Raw genomic sequence first — 18851 nt, 5'->3', positions numbered from 1 at the left:
GAAGGAAAGAAGGAAGGAAGGAAGGAAGGAAGGAGGGAGGATGGGAGGAGAGGGAGGGGGAGAGAGGGAGAGGGAGAGAGAGAGAGGGAGAGAGAGAGAGAGAGAGAGAGAGAGAGAGAGAGAGAGACTCACAGTTCTAGTGGTGGGGGGGGGGGTGAGGACAAACAATACAGCCTTTAACTGAGTACAAAGCTAAAGCCAATAGTAATCGGATGTGGCATTTATTTCTTCCTCAGTTGGCCTAGGAAGAGGAGGAGCACAGCTTTCATACCCAAGTCCACATCATAATGAGCCAAGATTCTATGCTCACCTCAACAAAAGCCACAATGGTCAAAGAGTCAAGCCACCTCTCCTTCTCTTCCCCTTCACACAAGGTGTACTGTCCTCCCCATAAAAGCTCTCTTTAGGGGAGAGGTCCCCACCTTTAAGCATGAGAACCTAGAGTTTTCAAGTTCTTTAAAAACACACGCAATTAGCATTTCAAAGGGACAAACAAGCAGCTGTGTGTTCACAGGCTCCTGCTGTGTTTCTCCAACCACTAAGGAGTGCAGGCCCCCAGTCAGATCGGCTATCATTAAGGATTCTAAGGCAACATACCACAAGAAAGACACCACTGTCTCTATGTTTTCTGCAGCACTGTTCACAATGGCAAATTATGGAATCAGCTTACTTGTCTATCTACAGAGGAATGGTTAATGACTGTGCTGTACACACAATGAAGTCGTATTCCACCCTAAGGAACCGAGTAGTAGCCTATAATAAAAATTAGGTTGCATTGTAGTATTAGAATTCATTACCCGAGTGTTCGCATCTGCCTTAGCACTAAGAACAGTAAACGCGTTTGGTATTTATTTATGTCCCTGTCATCTGTACCTTGTTCTGTGTCCTTTCTGTAATTAATAGTATAATCACCCACCGGAACTCACTGCATTCGGAACACTGTGATTACTCAGTGTAACTCCCTCCACACACACCCACTTATCTAGTTTATTCAATTAGCGATTAGCAATGTATTTGTCATTAAACTCTCTGTCCCTCATTACCTCAATTCTAGTCTTCTTCACCTTTTGTTTACATTATTAAAACCGTTTTCATTTTTTCCTTTTCTTTCTTTTCTTCTCCTTCTTCTTCTTCTTCTTCTTCTTCTTCTTCTTCTTCTTCTTCTTCTTCTTCTTCTTCTTCTTCTCTCTCTCTCTCTCTCTCTCTCTCTCTCTCTCTCTCTCTCTCTCTCTCTCTCTCTCTCTCCTTTCTTTTGTCTAAACCCTGAACCTCTCCCCATCCACAATGACAGAAGACTGCTGGGTTGCCTGTCTGCATCGCTGCTGTGCTATGGCCGCTCAGGGGAGGCAAAACACAGTCCACAATAGGGGCCTCTAGTTGTCACTCTTGGTGGAAGCGAGGGATTAATTCCAAGGATCTCTGTCCAGCCAGAACAAAAGGTTCCACGGGACTCGACTCTAGTTTGGCCAGAACGGCCCAAATGTTAAAGCTCTTCGAAGGGAAGTCTGTGCTGGGCAGGTAGCCGGGGTCTCTCTCGATACCTCAGCAGCACCAATGCCCCGGGCAGCAGTGGTGGGAGGCCACAGCCAAGAACCACAGCTGGAGCCGCTAAGCAAGCGGGCGGCAGGAAGTAGCTATGTTCAAGAGTGAACAGCACAGACCAGGAGTCACAGTAGAGGCCCCAGGGGCAAGAGCCCCGCCTGCTGGGTGAATCCAAGGTCCAGCAATGAGTGCTTCAGCAATTCTTCGCCAGCATGTTAAAGCTCAATAAAACCGCCACTCTCAGTCGATTCTTAGTGAAATACCGCATGCACTTTACTCCATGTGGTAAATGCTCTATTTGCATGAAGAAGGACTGCAGGCGTTGTCCCTATGTGACTGATTGTCATAGCCCTCTCAGTGGGGTGTCAGGGTTAAGTGTTCCAGAACGAGTAGAGCTTGTCAGGGAGCTGGCCCCACCACGCCTGCTCTTCTCAATTCTGAGATTCCCCAGGGTTTGGACCTGCTCAACCTTACCAGATCTTCTGTCTGATGGTACAATCCACTTGCCCCACAGAAGCAAGCATATCTTCATTATAATGAGAGCTGTTTGATTCACTGTTTGAAAATATCTAATATGACAATTCAAGCCCAGAAAGTGAGAAAGGAAAATAGGGAATAACTAAAAAGCCCTGCTTTCTATACAAGAAATAAGGTTTAATCACTGTGCTATAAATCCCTTCTCTGCTGTAATAAAGGCAATAGGAAAAACTGAAGGAGCTAAAGAAGAGATCCTGTTTGTGAACTCCTCAGATTGGGTGTCTGAAAATTAAATTGCCCATCCTCCATCTAGGTTCCGTCCGTAGAGTTAATCTCTTGAGTAACAATTTCTCTAGAGTTTTCCTGCCATTTGCAGAGTGAAGAGCGAAGAACTCTGACGTTGTCAAACTTTTTATTACCCATAAAACAGCAAAGCGTTCTGTCTGTCAAGATTTATCTGGTTAGATGATCATAAATCACAATAAACGATTGCTTAGGAGATAAGAGAGGTTCATACACTTCACATGTTAATTGTCTTATTTAAAGTACCAGACCCCTAGGACTTCATTGATCCTCGTCCTGCTCATCTTCCTCCTCCTCCTCTCCTTCTTCTTAGTATTTATTACCACCTAACACTATGCTTGTATGTTTTCTGTATCCACGAGAAGGTGAGTGCCTAAAGGCAGGACTGTATTCCAGTAACTAATCATCCTTATTACAGTACTCGATTCAAAATGAGCACCCAGTAAATATTGGTTTAACAGGTAATACAGATAGTATAAGAGCTATTAATGAGTCTTTTCTGGCAGCATGAAAGCTTTATGACAGACAGTTCAAATCTTTTTATCTCCTCCCCTTGTAAGACTTTTATGCAAACGTTTTCATCCAACTCCCACCCACATTCCCTGTAATATCTTCAGGCAAATGTCTTAGTGCCTCGGCCCTACACCGCTGGGTAGAACTTTTGTTTATGAGAAGGCCTTGCAGTATTCTAGCATTTGGGTGAGTTAGAGGGCTGCCGCCTTCCCGTTTTCCTCCATTTCTTTGCATGCATTCTTTTAAAACTAGCTAGTCATAAAGACTGTGAGGTGGGCCCCCAGCCAATGGGGAGAAGACAGAGTCATCCCTGGTAGTAGACTAAGAACAAAGCGAGCTTCCTCTCCTGCTCAATATCCTGGTTTAGGTTGTGGCACACTGTCTTTTTGGTTTTGGTTTTGTTTTTTAAAGAAACAAAAATAAATTGCTGTGTTGAACTACATTCCTTTGCTTCTATACTCCTTGGTGCAACACAGGACGCATCCTTGGTGAGATTCTAGCAACAGTTGGGGGGAGGGGCACTCTTTCATGGACACCAAGGAATGGCTCTTGGGCTGGAGAGATGGCTCAAGCATTAAAGGCCAGGTTCCCAACCAAAAGTAAAAGAGATGCATCTCTTATTGCAATATATTACTGTCCACCAAAGCATTTCAGTAGCCTTCACAAAAACCCTTCCTAAGAAAAGCGGTTTATACCTGTTCTGTTGCTCAAGTGGAGCCTGAAGCTAGAAAACAAACAAAAAATGCAGGCGTTGTCCCTATGTGACTGATTGTCATAGCCCTCTCAGTGGGGTGTCAGGGTTAAGTGTTCCAGAACAAGTAGAGCTTGTCAGGGAGCTGGCCCCACCACGCCTGCTCTTCTCAATTCTGAGATTCCCCAGGGTTTGGACCTGCTCGACCTTACCAGATCTTCTGTCTGATGGTACGATCCACTTGCCCCACTGAAGCAAGCATTTCTTCATTATAATGAGAGCTGTTTGATTCACTGTTTGAAAATATCTAATATGACAATTCAAGCAGAAACAAAAAACTAGGAAATAAACCCAAACCCTTCTAGATCTCACCAACCATCGATCATAGACTCAAGAAACAGGTTGGCTCTGATTTAAAAAAAAAAAATAAGCCACATTTGGTAAGAATGTTTTTATGGCAATAGAAAGATGTGGTATTCAATTCTGACACTATCCCCCATCCCCTCGCCCCTGCCTCAGACTGGGTCTCACTTTGTTCTTCTGGCCACTCTGAAGCTCGCCGCTCACTCTGTAGACCACTGGAGTTATTTTCTTGCTAAACCCCCCCAAAACAAGAAACTCAGCCAATGGTTGCTTGCCTATCCATCTTACATCTAAAAGCTCATAAAGTTAAGGCTAGTTTTCAGTACATATTTAAAAAATATCAGAAGTCATAAAACAAACTTTATTAAAACACTCAAGTTAATTTTGTGTATTAATATTATTTATGCATAGTTAATGTCACTTAATAGCTAAAGCAAAGTACTGAAAATGCTTAGGTGGACCCTTTCATTCCATAAATACAAAAGGTTTGTGAGAGATAGAGTTTTAAATTAGCTCAAAACTCAGCAACAGGATCTGACTCAGGAAGACAGGTGGTTAAAAATGCAGGAGGACTGGTGCAGACTCACTGACCCTCCGGATGTCACTGGACGTGAGTAAAGGAGTAACGGGTTCTGTTCTGCCCCAGTGATGTTTGTTCAAGCCCCCATTGTGCCCTACATAATGTTCCAGCCATTGTGTCCTGCAGATAATATTCCAGGAAACCGGGGCCGAAGCCTAACCAGATGTGTATCAGATGCAGATGCCTCGTCAACTCTGACAAACATTTACCCTAAAGGACAGGAATCAAGATCTGTTCTCAGGAGAATGAGGGCTTGACCTTTCCCCTGATTTAAACCCTAGAGTCTTAAGAACAATCCTGTGACTTTGAGAGTTTCCCCTCGTGACATTTTTGGTATTTCCTTTTGACATCCCCTTATCTCCTGGGGCTTGTGACTTCTTCCTTTAAATAGCCCTTCTCCCAGCCACTCAGGGTAGACACCGCTGTCTCCTGCGAGGGATACGTGTCGGCCCGGAGCCCTCTGTAATAAACCTCGCCTCTGCGTATTGCATCAAGATTGGTCTCTCGTGTGTCTGGGGTCCGCAACTTCCCGAGACTTGAGTAAGGGTGTCCCTTCAGGGATCTTTCAGTTTGGTCCTGGCCTTATAATTAATTCAAAGTAAATTAATACAGGCAAAACTCACTAGACCAGTATCATATCTTTTAACATTTGAATAATGAATCAAAAGGAGAGCGTGCCAAGCACATACCCCATAGCTCAAGACACCCAGCCTAGCCACAGTCCCAGCAGTGATAAAAAGGAAGCAATTAACGAACGTTTGACTAAATTATACCTCTAAGGGTTGATAAATTTCCTGCCAGTCACCGCGACTATACGATTAACCCAAACTAATTACTCTCGGCCTAAAACGCGTTTTAGGAATGACTCTTAAATAGAACTAAAATCCAACTTAAATGTGAAAAGTCATTGGTAGACCTAAATCCAATAACAAAAGTAATTCTAGGCTGGCTTTGAGCTCACAGCGATCCACCTGCCTCCCAAAGGTTGGGATTTAAGGAGTGCGCTGCCAACCAGTCCACCTCCCATTTTTTACACCTATTGGCTGCGAGTGCACACAACGCAGCTGCCCAAAACTAAAACGCCAGAGTGGGCTGCGTTGCCCAGACCTAGAATGGACTCTGACTGTGACGTTTTTTCGGAACCCAAACTTCCATTGGTCCGGTCTCCAAGCCAAGACCCGCCTTCGCCACGGTGCCCTCCCTTCCGTTAGAAGCCTGCTCTTGATTGGCTGCTTGTACTATTTACCTTTTGTCCGGATATTGCGTGACGCAGTGAGTCGCGGGGTTGCGGAGGAGCGGCAGAGGGAGGTCGAACACTCTCGGTTTCGGTGGCCCGGAAGGGAGCCCCGTGGCAGAGGTGACCGGAGCTGAGGTACTGCCCCGAGAGTCCTGAGAATCCCAGTTCTCGTGATGGACGTCGGCACAGCGGGATCTGGGTTGGCTGCTCCGGGCGGGAAGGCCGGGCTCGCCCTCTCTACATCTCCCTCGGCAGGGAGATGCTGAGTCAGCCGCTCGAGGACCCGCGTGGTCGCCCTAGCTGACCGGGAGAGGGTACCGTGGGGTGGTGCGTGGACGCGGAGGCTGCGGGCTAGCGGTGAGAGGGGAGGAAGGGCACACCCGAACACTCGAGCTCAAGAAAGCTTTAGGAAGGGTCGGCAGTAATTCGTACAGACCTAGCCCAGGGGCCCGTTTCAGAGGACCAGAACCCGCACATAAACACATGGCCGATAACCCTCTTAGCTGTTCCCCAACATAAGGCCACTCAGATTAGACTCTGTTCAGGTTAGTAAGCTGAAGCAATATGTTGAGATGATGTAATGGCATGAAAGTACCAGAAGGGCTCGCGGGTTTTTCCGCAAGGTCAGATGCCTAGAGTTGTGTGCACTTCATAGTTCCGGAAGCTCTTAACTTTGGAGGTGCTAGTTAAAACTTCGTTACATTCCTGGAGTTTTAGGGTAAATCTTGGGCAATTTCAAAGTCCCAAGCAAGGCACTGTCGTCAAAAAGCTGTTTTGGCCTAGTTTTCTTGTATTTACAAATGGGAAGAAGGCGGAAATACAAATCACTTGCCTAAAATTCATCACAACTCATTGGCCAGAAATGTGACTTTATAGCATTACAGAGAGACGTTCACTTAACTATCTGGAGCTGAGACAATTCAATTTTAGAATGTTGGGGGCAAGGGTTACCCTATTAAGAATACAAGAAGAATTCTTAATGTTTTGATCGAATGTTATGTAGTGGAATAAATTAATTTGAAAGTGTCTGTCGTATCTTAAAGGGAAATAATATTTGACCTATTTAGTAGACGTATACATGCCTGGCTTTTGTCCATTTTCTTTTAGTCTTGTAAAATGTGACCTTGAGTAGTTTATTAATCTTTTCTCTGGGTGTTTTTCTTGTGCTGAAAAGTTACATAAATTCTTTTATTCACTGAGTGATGGTGTAAATCTTGGGCAAAGCTGCGGTTATAGAATCTGTGATTGTGTCAACATAATGACATTAATTCTCTATTCCATATATCTGGTCAAACTTGGATTTATCCATCATTGGCTGCCCATTCCAAATTAGATTTCATGAGTTAGAAGGAACAGGGGAGGATACAACATTAAAAATAGTGAAGCCACTGTTCTGATTATTTTTTTCTATTGCAATTTAATTTCTTCTGATTTTGGCTATGTTTCCTTCTTAATTAACTTAATTTTTTCCCTTCTACCTTTCTAACTAGCATTTCAGATCTGCTTAGTAAACCGGTATATCACCCACCATGTTGGCTGCAAGGCTTGTGTGTCTCCGGACACTACCTTCCAGGGTTTTCCAGCCCACTTTCATCACCAAGGCCTCTCCACTTGTGAAGAATTCCATCACAAAGAACCAATGGCTCTTAACACCCAGCAGGGTAAAGAATGCTTTCCCCCACCCATCCAGGTTGTCTGTTAGAATTTGGTGGTGATGGTGGTAGTTGATTAGTGGGCTGTTCTGTGGGCTTCACACTGGTTGGGTGTAACTTACTCATTAGTTACTGTAACAGTGGTTTACTAAAGCAATAGTAAAGTTTCCAGTGAGCTTTATCCTTGCCAGTTTACATCCTTCCAGTCACTCCTTATCACAAATGCCTTAAGAGGGGTCCCACGCCTTTCCCACATCTAAGATGTTAGGTAACTTTCTAATATACTGTTGTTGCTTTGGATGGTATGTCTTTTTGTCTATGTCAGGAATATGCTACCAAGACAAGAATTAGGACTCACCGTGGGAAAACTGGCCAAGAACTGAAAGAGGCAGCCTTGGAGCCATCACTGGAAAAAGTCTTTAAAAGTATGCGGAAGTTTAGTATTTAATGTGAGGCCTGTATGTGTGTGTGTGTTTAGTTCACAGGCAGCTTCCTGAAAAGCCATACTTCTATTTTGGGGGGTCTGTTAACCCAAAACAGATGGGCACTTTGCATTGGCTTTCATGGTTCCTAATTGTATTAAAGATTTACTGGTTTTAGAAAAACCAAACTTATTATCATCCTATTATTTAAAATGGTAGAGCCTATTCAGGAAGTTTATTTCAAGTTATGGAGAATCTTCATTCAAGCAGGTGCTTGTGAATGTCAATTTCTGTTCATGTGTACGTCTGTGTGACTACCTGCCAGGTGGATGCCAGTGCCCACAGAGGCCAGAAGAAGATATCTGATCGCCTGGACTAGAGTTATAGGTGACTGTATGCCACCTGAAGTAGATTCTGGGAACTGAACTCAGGTCCTCTGTAAGAGTAGCAAAGGGCTCTTAATCACAGAGCCATATCTGCAGCCCCTTGGAAGGCATTACCTTAATGAAGTCATTTGATTCGTAGTTTGGATTTTAACTTTGGAGATTCTGAAGCCAGACTTCCAGATTGCTAATCTTGCCTAAATTTCAACAGAAGCCTTGCTACTTGACAGTTTTAGAAGTGTCACCGTATTATATAGTTCAGGAAAGCCCTGATTAGTATCATGCAAGGCGTTTCTTTTTGATTAGAGGCTTGACCACAGAGAAAAAAAAAAAATCAGGATTTTCCAGTTACATTTTTAGTAAACAAGTTTAAGTTGAAGAAAGTAAGATGTGTTTTTTATGAGCACCTGCCTGAGTTGATAAATTTTCAGTATTTTAAAGCAAAAATGTCTGTCCCTTTTGGGGGTACATAAACATTAGTGGCATTTTTCTTTGTTCGTTCTCTGGGGTCACACAAAGCTTCACCTGGGTTACTGCCAATCATTCTTCCAATGTGGAATGATTGATGCCATTTCTCATTTTCCTTTATCGCTTGAGTATTTATCCATCTGTTCTTGATGTGTAAATCCAGCTGCCAGTCTGAAACTCATGATCTTTTGCCTCAGTCTCTCAAGTGCTTTAATAGTTATGTGGACCTCTTTATTAGACTGCTCCTCTGTTCTTTGTAGTACTGTTGTAGGTTTGTTTCAGGTGTGTCCTTCTGGTCTCCTAAGGTTGAGAACTATCTGTATCCCCAGCGTGGCTACCATGAAGAAATAATTTTAATTTGATCCCCTCCTGAATATTTTGAATCCTTACCCCAGCACTTTAAATTAGTTGAAGTGTATGTTTGTTGCCATGCTTTCAGTTGACCAGATGGGAAAGTGGTTTGTTGCGGGAGGAGCAGCTGTTGGTCTTGGAGCGCTGTGCTACTATGGCTTGGGAATGTCTAATGAGATTGGAGCTATCGAGAAGGCTGTGTAAGTAAAGTGTACCCAAACAACCAAAATCCTTCCTTCAAATAAAGGTTCCTGTTTTCTCCCCATTTAGTCTCTAGTCACTTTTAGAATGCCTTATCTGGTTTCCATGTGTGAATATACATGAATGTATAGAGTCACTTTTGTTCATTAGTCATAGACATATTCAAGCCTAAATAATAATCTTTGACCAAGGTTATATATTCAGACAAGAAGAAAATGTATTGGTTCTTTATGTGTATTGGTTTTGATGTGTTTTTTTTTTTTATTTATTCTATCTGCATATACACCTGTGTTCCAGAAGAGGGCATCAGATCCCATTACAGATGGTTGTGAGCCACCATGTGGTTGCTGGGAATTGAACTCAGGACCTCTAGAAGAGCAGTCAGTGCTCTTAACCGCAGAGTCATCTCTCGAGTCCCCAGTTTTTATATGGAATGTATGGTGTATGTCATTTAATCTTAAACAGCTCTAAGGTGTGCACACTTATTTTCATTATAGCCAAGCATGGTAGTGCATGCCTTTAATCCCATCACTTGGGAGGTGGAGTCCAGGCAGGACTACATAGAGAAACCCTTAGGATCATCATCGTCGCCTATTAGTATTTCCACCATAAATAAGGTTGAGACTATTAAAGTGATTTATCCCAGAGTCTTTTGTATCTAATGAATGATTTAATCAGAATTTATACGCATACTTCTGTGAGCTAACCTTGTCACGTTTCTTACAGAATCTGGCCTCAGTATGTAAAGGATAGAATTCATTCTACTTACATGTACTTAGCAGGAAGTATTGGTTTAACAGCGTTGTCTGCCCTGGCATTAGCCAGATCACCTGCCCTCATGAACTTCATGATGACAGGCTCTTGGATGGTAAGTTAGCTACTTGATACTTTTTTGTGGGGAAGGTGATGCTGGATGTTTGGTTGCTTCTTTGCATGAAGATCAAAAGATTTCTTAAGTAGGGTCATTAATATATTTTCAACAGCACTATATTAATTTCTTGTAACAGCAGAAAGCGTGGGCTCTGGAGACAGGAATTTCACACTGACCTGCAAGGTGAATCTGCATTTACTTTTCAGCAAGTGGGTGCAAAATAGACTTATGTTCTGTCTATTGATAAATAGGAAGAATGCCCCTAAGTTCAGTTTCCAACTCTTAATCCTAAATATTAAAACACGTACTTGAAAATGATGCAGTGTTCTTCCATTTAACGGCCTCGCCCTTTCTCACAGTATATTTAGCAGTTTTTCTTCCCTGTATTAACTGAACCTCTGTAGCGCAGTACATTCTAGGCCAGCTCTTAGCCACGGGCTAGCATTGTATGACTACAGATACGGATTGTGCTGCTCTCTAGTGAAGACCCAGACTGCACTGTATGGTATGTGCAGGAGGAAGTAGAAAATTGAAAATGAAGTAGAAAGTCAGCCTGAGAGACTCTCGGAGCATCGGGGCAGCTCCATGGAGGAGACTGAGTTCTTCAGGGTTGCTGCTGGCTCACATATTTTATTTCAGAAGAGGACAAGGTCAGTCGGCCTGACCAAGCAGCTGAGCAAAGGAGAAGAGCTAGGAAGACCTATTGGGAAAATGCTTCACAGTTCGTTCAAGTGAAATTTCAAGTGTTCTGGGGTCTAAAGGGTGAGAGGAGATGCTTAGAAAGGGTAGCCTTCATCTCCAAGCTGAAGCGAAATACATAAACAGAGAGCACTGTCGAGACCAGGGTGGCTAGAGAAAATCTGGTTCTGTTTGAATGTTAAGAACTAGTGTGGGAGGAAAACAAAGCAGATAGGTGCACCATCTTGCCAGGCCTCTGAGTGTCTGACGACTGATTAGAACACAGTGATGCGTGGAGCAGTGAATGAGACTGAGCAGGGAAAGAGATGGAAATCAGACACACCTGTTTCCTAACCAGAACTGTAAGCTTGGAGTCCATATTTCCTGTGTCTTGAGCTCTTAAGACAAATATCAATATGGTGACACAAGCATTTCATAGTCTAAGGACTGTGCTCGTCAGACTCTTCTGGCCTGGGCAGGACTCTCCTGGATTCATGAAGGCAAAGAAGTGAAGTGAGCTCTCACGGAAAGCCAGTTCAGATCAAGGCGGATGATGTAAAATGATGCACGATGTGTACAGCGGTAGTCTGAAGTATTAAAACATAAAAATACAATACCAGAAACTACAGGAGAGCTCTATGGTGAGACCGCAGCCTCTACAGTAAAATGCCACTAGGAATAGTTAGGAAAACACACGAGAAAACTAGGTAGACTGTATAGGAAGGAAGAGTAGGGCCCTGGAGCTGATACAGATAGGCAAGAGGGCACAGCTTCTCTTAAAAAAGGAAAGGAAACAAAGAAAGTTTGTTGTAGATATATGGGACAGCGTAGTCTGAGGCAAGAGCATCTGGGAAATATCCATATGTTAAGGTTCATGACCTTGAGCCATATGGGAAAAGGAGAACTGAGAAGGGTACCAGCTACAACAGCCAGAGCTACAAAGAGGGGGTGTGTAACTAAAATGCCTGGATTATATAGGGAAGAGCCCAGCCCCCTAGGCTGGAGGGTTCAGGGTAGGGGATAGAGTATGTCAGCCCGGAGGGCTGGCTCAGTAACAAGTGGGGGCAGAGGGATACAGGGAGAACCTGGTGGTCTGGTCCACTCTGATATATTAAGTAGGCTTGAGACCTAATATCTTTCAAGCGCTTTTGGGACAGGACGGGTCTGCCACTATTGTGCAAAGTGCCTACTAGAAAAGCTTCTGAGATAAGTAATTCAGTCAAGTAGTAAGGAAGGTGTATAGATGTATGTGTGTTTGTGATATGTACATATGTGCTATGGCTTGCATGTCGAGGTCAGAGCACAGCTTTACAGAATTGGTTCTCTCCTTTGCACTTTTGTGGATTCTGAGGATGAACATAGGACCTAGGGTTTACATTTGGAGCTCAGCCAGTATTTTATCTGCTGACCCATCTCACTGCTCTGCCGGAATTTTTTTGTTTGTCGGTTTGGTCTTTTGTTTTTGTTTTTTATTTGGTTGGTTTTTGAGACAAGGTCTTCCTATCAGCCCTGACTGTCAGTTTGCAGCAAGGCCGACATTGGTTTCCTTGAGAGTCCAGGCCTGTGCCTCCTGGAATATAGTATGTAGACCAGGCAGACCTTGAATCAGAGATCCATCTGCCTGTGCCTCCTGGAGTACAGTATGTAGACCAGGCAGACCTTGAATTCAGAGATCCATCTGCCTGTGCCTCCCAAGAGTTAGAATTAAAAGTGCGCCCCACTATAAATTCTTAAAAGCACAGTGGATACAGTTAAGGAGCGTGAGACTCTGGAGTATTGACCCAATCGTGCCCCTTCAGTATCACTAAGATGTAGAATGTGGAAAGGTAAAAAGCAAAGTACTAGGATCGTGGAAGGGAATATACAGTTGAGATAAACAACTGGGAATTTCCATGAACAAAGGGTGTGGGAACAGTTTGTAGTCATCGTTTCTCCATTACAGAACAGTGAAGTAGAATCCAGTGTGCTTTTCACCATCAGTTTGTTTGGTTTTGGTTTTTGTTTTATTTTCCTGTCAGGTTGGAAATGATGTCTGTGGCAGTAGAGGGCGCTCTTGCTAATGTAGTCAGTGCTGAAAGGAACTAGAAACAAACCCACGTATGCTAGATAAAGTCACAGGATTCAGTTTAGTATTCTTCAGAGTCATTAGCTGTACTCAGATGTGTGGGACTCTCCTTTAAGGATCTGTTTCTCTTAATGTGTGTCTTCCAGACAATTGGTGCAACCTTCGCAGCCATGATTGGAGCTGGAATGCTGGTCCAGTCAATATCGTATGAGCAGAGCCCAGGCCCAAAGCATCTGGCCTGGATGCTGCATTCTGGTATGTTCTGTTAGATCCTTATTAAGCTGTCTTGTATATCATTCAGTTTCCTGTTATTTGTTTGGCCTTTTTTTTTTCTTTTTTCAGTTTTTGCGATGGGGTCTTGATAGCTATGCCACGCTGGCCTGCATCCTCCTACCTTCCTGCATCAGTCTCTTGACACATCTGACTTTTAAACAGTGGCCTTTTCGCGTGGCTCTTGAGTTTTAAATGACTTAGTAAACCTCATTTTTGGAAAACACCATTCCCTACAGTCCTTGTTGGTGCATTATCACTTTGCTGGTATTGAAAGTTGCTATGACGGTAGCTCTGAGGTTATGCTGTGAGATAAACTGTGTATAAGCAGAGACTGGAGATGCCAGCAAGGTAGCTCAGCAGATAAAGGCATTTGCCAACCTGTGTTCAAGCCCTGGTGTCCTCACATAAACATAGATGAGAAGTAGCTCTAAAGAGTTGTCCTCTGACTTCCACGGCATGGCATGTGTTTCTCCATACACACTATGCACAGATGCTTATCCAGTAGTAATTTAACACACGAGCCAGGCCTGGTGGTACAGGCCAGTAATCATAGCTACTCACAAGGACATTAAAGACAGCCTAAGTAACACTGGAGCCTCTCTCAAGACAGGTGCAGGGTGCAGTTCAGTGGCGTTAGGCTGGCTGCACACACCCATCACCTGACTCCCAGCATCTTGAAAACTAAAGGAACAACTTTCCATTATTCCTCTAATGAAATAATTTTGTAGCATGGTATCTTCCAGTTGGGGAGGTTTTTGTTAATGTTTGGTAATTGGAAATAATATGCCATTGTGTTATTTTGCTGTTTTGTTTTGTTTTTTTCAAGACAGGGCCTCACTGTGTAGCTCTGTCTGTTCTGGAACTCAAAATGTAGACAAACCAGACTGGCCTCCAGCTCAAAGTGATTTACCTGCCTCTGCCTTCCTAGTGCTGGGATTAAAGGCAGCTGCCACCGTGCCCACTACCCTGTTATCTGTAAGGAAGAGTTTTGTAAATCCTGACAACTGAGCCTTTTTTTGTTAAAGATTTGTTTATTTTAGTTATATGAATACACTCTTGCTGTCTTCAGACACAAGAAAAGGACATCAGATCCAATTACAGATGGTTGTGAGCCACCATGTGGTTGCTGGGAATTAACCTCTGGAAGAGCAGTCATTGCTCTTAACCAAGCCCCCTGAGCTTTCTTCTTAAAGGTGAAATGAGCTGTGTTCCTTATTAGGTGAGACAAATTCAGTGTCTCCCCGTCTACATTTTAGAGTTCCACCACACACTTCCCTTTCAGTTCTTCCTGAGCAGCAGTAGGTCTGATCTTCAGCTGTCTGCTTTGTGTGAGTTCTGTCTCAATAATTGTGAAATCTAGTGGTGGTCTAAGATCAAAATAGTGGCCTATGTAGACTTTTACAAAGTTACTAAAATGCAGGCTACTGTTTATGTGTGAATTATGAGCCGGTATTGGTGTAGTAGAGAATTTGTATAGCCATGTATGTTAATTGTACAGTTGAGATGGTAACATAGAGCTGCCTAAATGAAACTTGTGTTTATATTGCTTAGCAGAGGGGTCACCTTCACGGTGACACTTCCTCGTTGACGGTCATTTAGTAGGTATTCTATTTATAAGACCTTGCTGTCTCCGCAGGTGTGATGGGTGCAGTCGTGGCTCCTCTGACAATCTTAGGGGGGCCTCTTCTCCTGAGAGCTGCATGGTACACCGCCGGTATTGTGGGAGGCCTCTCTACTGTGGCCATGTGTGCACCTAGTGAGAAGTTTCTGAACATGGGAGCACCCCTGGGAGTGGGCCTGGGTCTTGTCTTTGCATCTTCACTGGGTAAGCTGCTGTGCTTTAAAGGGTACAGGTACTCTAAAGCACTAAGATTTAGTTTTTAAAACTATTTAAAAACTAAGAAATTTGATTGAGCTTTGTTTATTTGAATGCATCAAAAACCTTAGGCTTATAGTTAGCTATTCTTTTTATTAAATTACTCAGAAATGATCAAGTTGACTTAGAAATTGCTCTAATGTTGGCAAGTAACCCATTGAATAAATGACTATAAGAAATTGAGTGAGTACCTACTCAAATGTCAAGAAATACAAAGGTAGCCTTAAATAATAAAAACTATAAATCCAGTTGCAAGAGATCCTTTTTTATAAAAACTATATTCTTTTTTTTTCCCTCATCTCAGGGTCTATGTTCCTTCCCCCTACCTCTGTGGCTGGTGCCACTCTGTACTCAGTGGCAATGTATGGTGGATTAGTTCTTTTCAGCATGTTCCTTCTGTATGATACTCAGAAAGTAGTCAAACGTGCAGAAATAACACCCGCGTACGGAGCTCAGAAGTATGATCCCATCAATTCGTAAGTGATCCTTACTGTTATATGGTGTCCCATGGTGTTTTGTTCTGTATATATCAGTTTCACAGGGTGCCACCATAGCACAGTAGCATAAGACAGTGGCTTAGAATTTATCCTCTTCAGTTCCTGAGGCCAGAGTATTAAGTCAAGGTGTTAGGCAGGGCAGGGAACTTTGAAAGCTAAGAGAATCCATCCTCTGTCTCTCGGCTGCTTATCACTGCTGGTGATCCTTGGCTAGTGAGTAGATAGGCACCTCGATCTTCACTGCCACTCTCCCCGGGCTGTGTGTCCGACCTTTATTTTAATAAGGCCACTAGACGTATCCTACCCTAGTATGACTTCATTCCATATTACATTGTAAGTATATCTTAGAAGACTGTACTTCCAAATACGCATATAGGACTAGTACTGGGCGTTCCAACAGGTCAAATTTGCTGCTTCTGTTGGAGTGGATTCTAGAAAACTGATTACACTGCAGCTGACTGCAGCATTTAGGTATCAGTTACAAGTGCCGCCTGCTGGGATGCATGTGCAATTAACTAGAATTTTAAGGAGGGAAAACAGCCCTGAAGATACTTCTCCTTGTGCTTGTGTGCTCAACTCATGTTGACATTCGATAATGTAAAATAGTGTTCATTCTCTTTTCGTGGATTCTGCTTAGAGTTTCAGAGTGTCTCTCACATTTTTAGTAATGTTTTCCTTTACCTAAAAATAAAATAATGTAATAGCTTTTTAAAATGTTGATATAACACTTGTAGTTTTGTAGCAGCTTTCTTAGAGGGGATGAAGTAGGTAAATTTATTCCATTTGAAAATGCCAGACTGTGTCTTGCAAGTTTTTTACAGGTGTGTTTCTTTGATCTCTTTTGGTTATTCCATTGTCTGACATCCAGGTTGGATACTCATAGCAGGATGTCAGAGAACAGATAGTCCTTTAAAGATTGTATCCATATCTAAAAGCTGATGTGTTCTCCAAGAAGGAAAAGTGAATGTTGCCTCGTTTAGGACTTTTAACCAACATTAAATATTACATTTTTAATTTCCATTTAATAACTAACACTAGGAATAACGAGTGTTTTTCCTTTTCTGTACTAAGAACTAGATTGTCATTGGAATCACATCTGTCTGTCATTTTTTCCTAGGATGCTAACGATCTACATGGATACATTAAATATATTTATGCGAGTTGCAACTATGCTAGCAACTGGAAGCAACAGAAAGAAATGAATGACGGCTGTGGTGCCTCTGCTCGCTGGTGTCCAGCTTGGTTAGTAGGAGCAGATAGTCACTACAGTTCGCACCATCAGAATTCCTTGAGGTTTAGAAGATAACCTGTCACCATGTTTAAAATGTCCAGTAACGTGACCCTTCAGGCCTGCTTTTTCTTTTAGAGAATAAATGCAATAGATGTCTTCCAAATAAGCACGCACACTTTCATCTGTCATGCTTTCCTACGTTAAAAATGCTTTGATGAATGTGTGCGCAAAGATGTATTAGAAGGTTTCAAGTATTGTTTTATTTATTGAATAAGTAAAATGTAGCAAATGTGTGTATCTTCATATCGTGGGACCCTGCAGAATATTAAAATGACGTCATGAGTGACAAGTTTTGGTGTAGAGGTCAGAGATGAAAATCACCTGTAGTCATTTTGGGTTTTTTTTGTTTGTTTTTGTTTTTTTGTTTTTTTTCCAGAGCTGGGGACCGAATCCAGGGCCTTTTTGCTTGCTAGGCAAGCGCTCTACCATTGAGCTAAATCCCCAACCCCCACCTGCAGTCATTTTGAATGCTTAGGACAGCACTGATTGGTGAGCCAATAAACAACAGCGGAGATGTAATAACAAGGATACATGGTGTTAGCAGAGACACGGGTATCCTTCTGTGCTGTTAACGGCCTCGATTGACTGGTCATTGTCAGGACAGTCCAGAGAGTTAACCATACGGAGAATCCCAGCTAGAACTGTGTGTATGTGAGTTTTACTATGAAGTCCTTTGAAACAGGCTGGTTAGTGGTGGTGCATGTGCCTTTAATCCCAGCATTTGGGAGGAAGAGGCAAGCAGATCTCTAAATTCAAGTCCGTCCTGGTCTACAAAGTGAATTCCAAGGGCCTGTCTCTAAAACAGACAAACAACAAACCTACCAGCTCTGCCCAGTGTAACATACTCCGAAGCTCAGTATTCACTTGTTTTCAGATGTTTGGTATATTTGTAGTCGGACAGGGTGTTTTCCTCAGTGTCTCGTTGAAAGCATGCTTGCTTTTCTCAACACAGCTTTGACAGCTCTCAGAAAAGCCTCTTTGTGGCTTATGCTAAGATTAGGATTGCTTTTTCTTCTAAAACTCTTGGCTTCCTATGTTCCCTGTCAGATTATGCATGAACTAACAAAACAAACTTAAGTTGGCCTTGGGAAGTATTTGAATGAAAAATGTAATGGGGAGTGCTTCTTAGACTCCCTGAGCATTCTGTCCCCCGTCCAGGCCACCGTTCAGCTTCCCTGTGACATCAGATTTTGATACAGATCACTTGTTTGTGGCAAGGAGTTCTTCACTGAAGTTTGTATGTGTATTTACAGAGTAACTATTTTTGAGAAGTATTTATTACAGTAATCCATAAATAACTTTTAATCACTTTAAAGTACACTGAATGCTTATTTCTGAAATAAAATTTCTAGCCAAATGGTTAACGCTATATTTTTTTTCTACATGATATGTTCAGTCCATCTCACCAGAGTCTTGAATAGAAAAACAACTTGGGCTTTTACCATGCAGTACATTACTGCAGTCTGGTAAGACAGGAGAGCTGTGGCTAGATGGCCTGCGTTCATTTGGATCGTGACTGATTTCTTATATGACCCTAGACAAATGACCTAACCTCCCATGCCCAGTTCCCTCAACTTTAAGATGGAGACAACATCCCCCTGTGGGGTTAGTGCAGCTATGATTGGGCATTGTGTGAATTTTAGCTGTTGCAGTTGGTTTTTACCCCCTGCAGTAAAATCCAAATGCCTAATTTCTGTCTTTGTTCTAGTCTCCATAAAGTATCACTGTCATGTTAAGTTGAAATCTTAAAGGACCTGTTGTTTTCAGTAGCAGGTTAAAACCCAAAGTTTAATCTTTGATTTCATATAGTTATGAAAAGAAAAAAGTAGGATTTCAACAGTAGTGTCAGGTAGAAATGAATAAGATGAAGGGTTCCTTTACATGTGTGGGTACACACATGCCATGGTGTCCTGCAGGCATATGAGGGTGGCTCCCTCCACCATCTTGGCTCTCAAGGTTTTAGCTCAGGTCGTTGAGGAGGAAAGCACCTTTTACCCACTGGGCCATTCTGCCTGCCTTGGCTCTTGTTTTATTTTAATGGCAGCGTTTTACAGTGTTTAGTGTCATTGCTGGAGCAATAAAGACTGTAAAATGAGTCAAATAAAATGTGTGTGGTT

At 42.7% G+C, this 18851-nt stretch overlaps 1 protein-coding gene across 2 annotated transcripts; it reads left to right on the top strand.

Annotated features, from left to right (window-relative positions):
• The first annotated feature begins 5738 nt into the window (after positions 1 to 5738).
• On the top strand, positions 5739 to 18091 carry Ghitm (growth hormone inducible transmembrane protein). Of its 2 annotated transcripts, none has more exons than XM_087587679.1 (9): positions 5739 to 6063; positions 7197 to 7367; positions 7684 to 7783; positions 9071 to 9182; positions 9910 to 10051; positions 12944 to 13052; positions 14707 to 14895; positions 15251 to 15422; positions 16561 to 18091. In XM_087587679.1, the coding sequence occupies exons 2-9, from the start codon at positions 7236 to 7238 to the stop codon at positions 16643 to 16645; spliced, it is 1041 nt and encodes a 346-aa protein (XP_087443805.1). In that variant the 5' UTR covers positions 5739 to 6063; positions 7197 to 7235; the 3' UTR covers positions 16646 to 18091.
• Positions 18092 to 18851: the final 760 nt, after the last annotated feature.

Source organism: Rattus norvegicus, chromosome 16 (assembly GCF_021556685.1).
Source record: "Rattus norvegicus strain SHRSP/BbbUtx chromosome 16, alternate assembly SHRSP_T2T, whole genome shotgun sequence".
Classification (NCBI taxonomy): Eukaryota; Metazoa; Chordata; class Mammalia; order Rodentia; family Muridae; genus Rattus; species Rattus norvegicus.
This window is presented reverse-complemented; position numbering and strand designations above follow the sequence as displayed.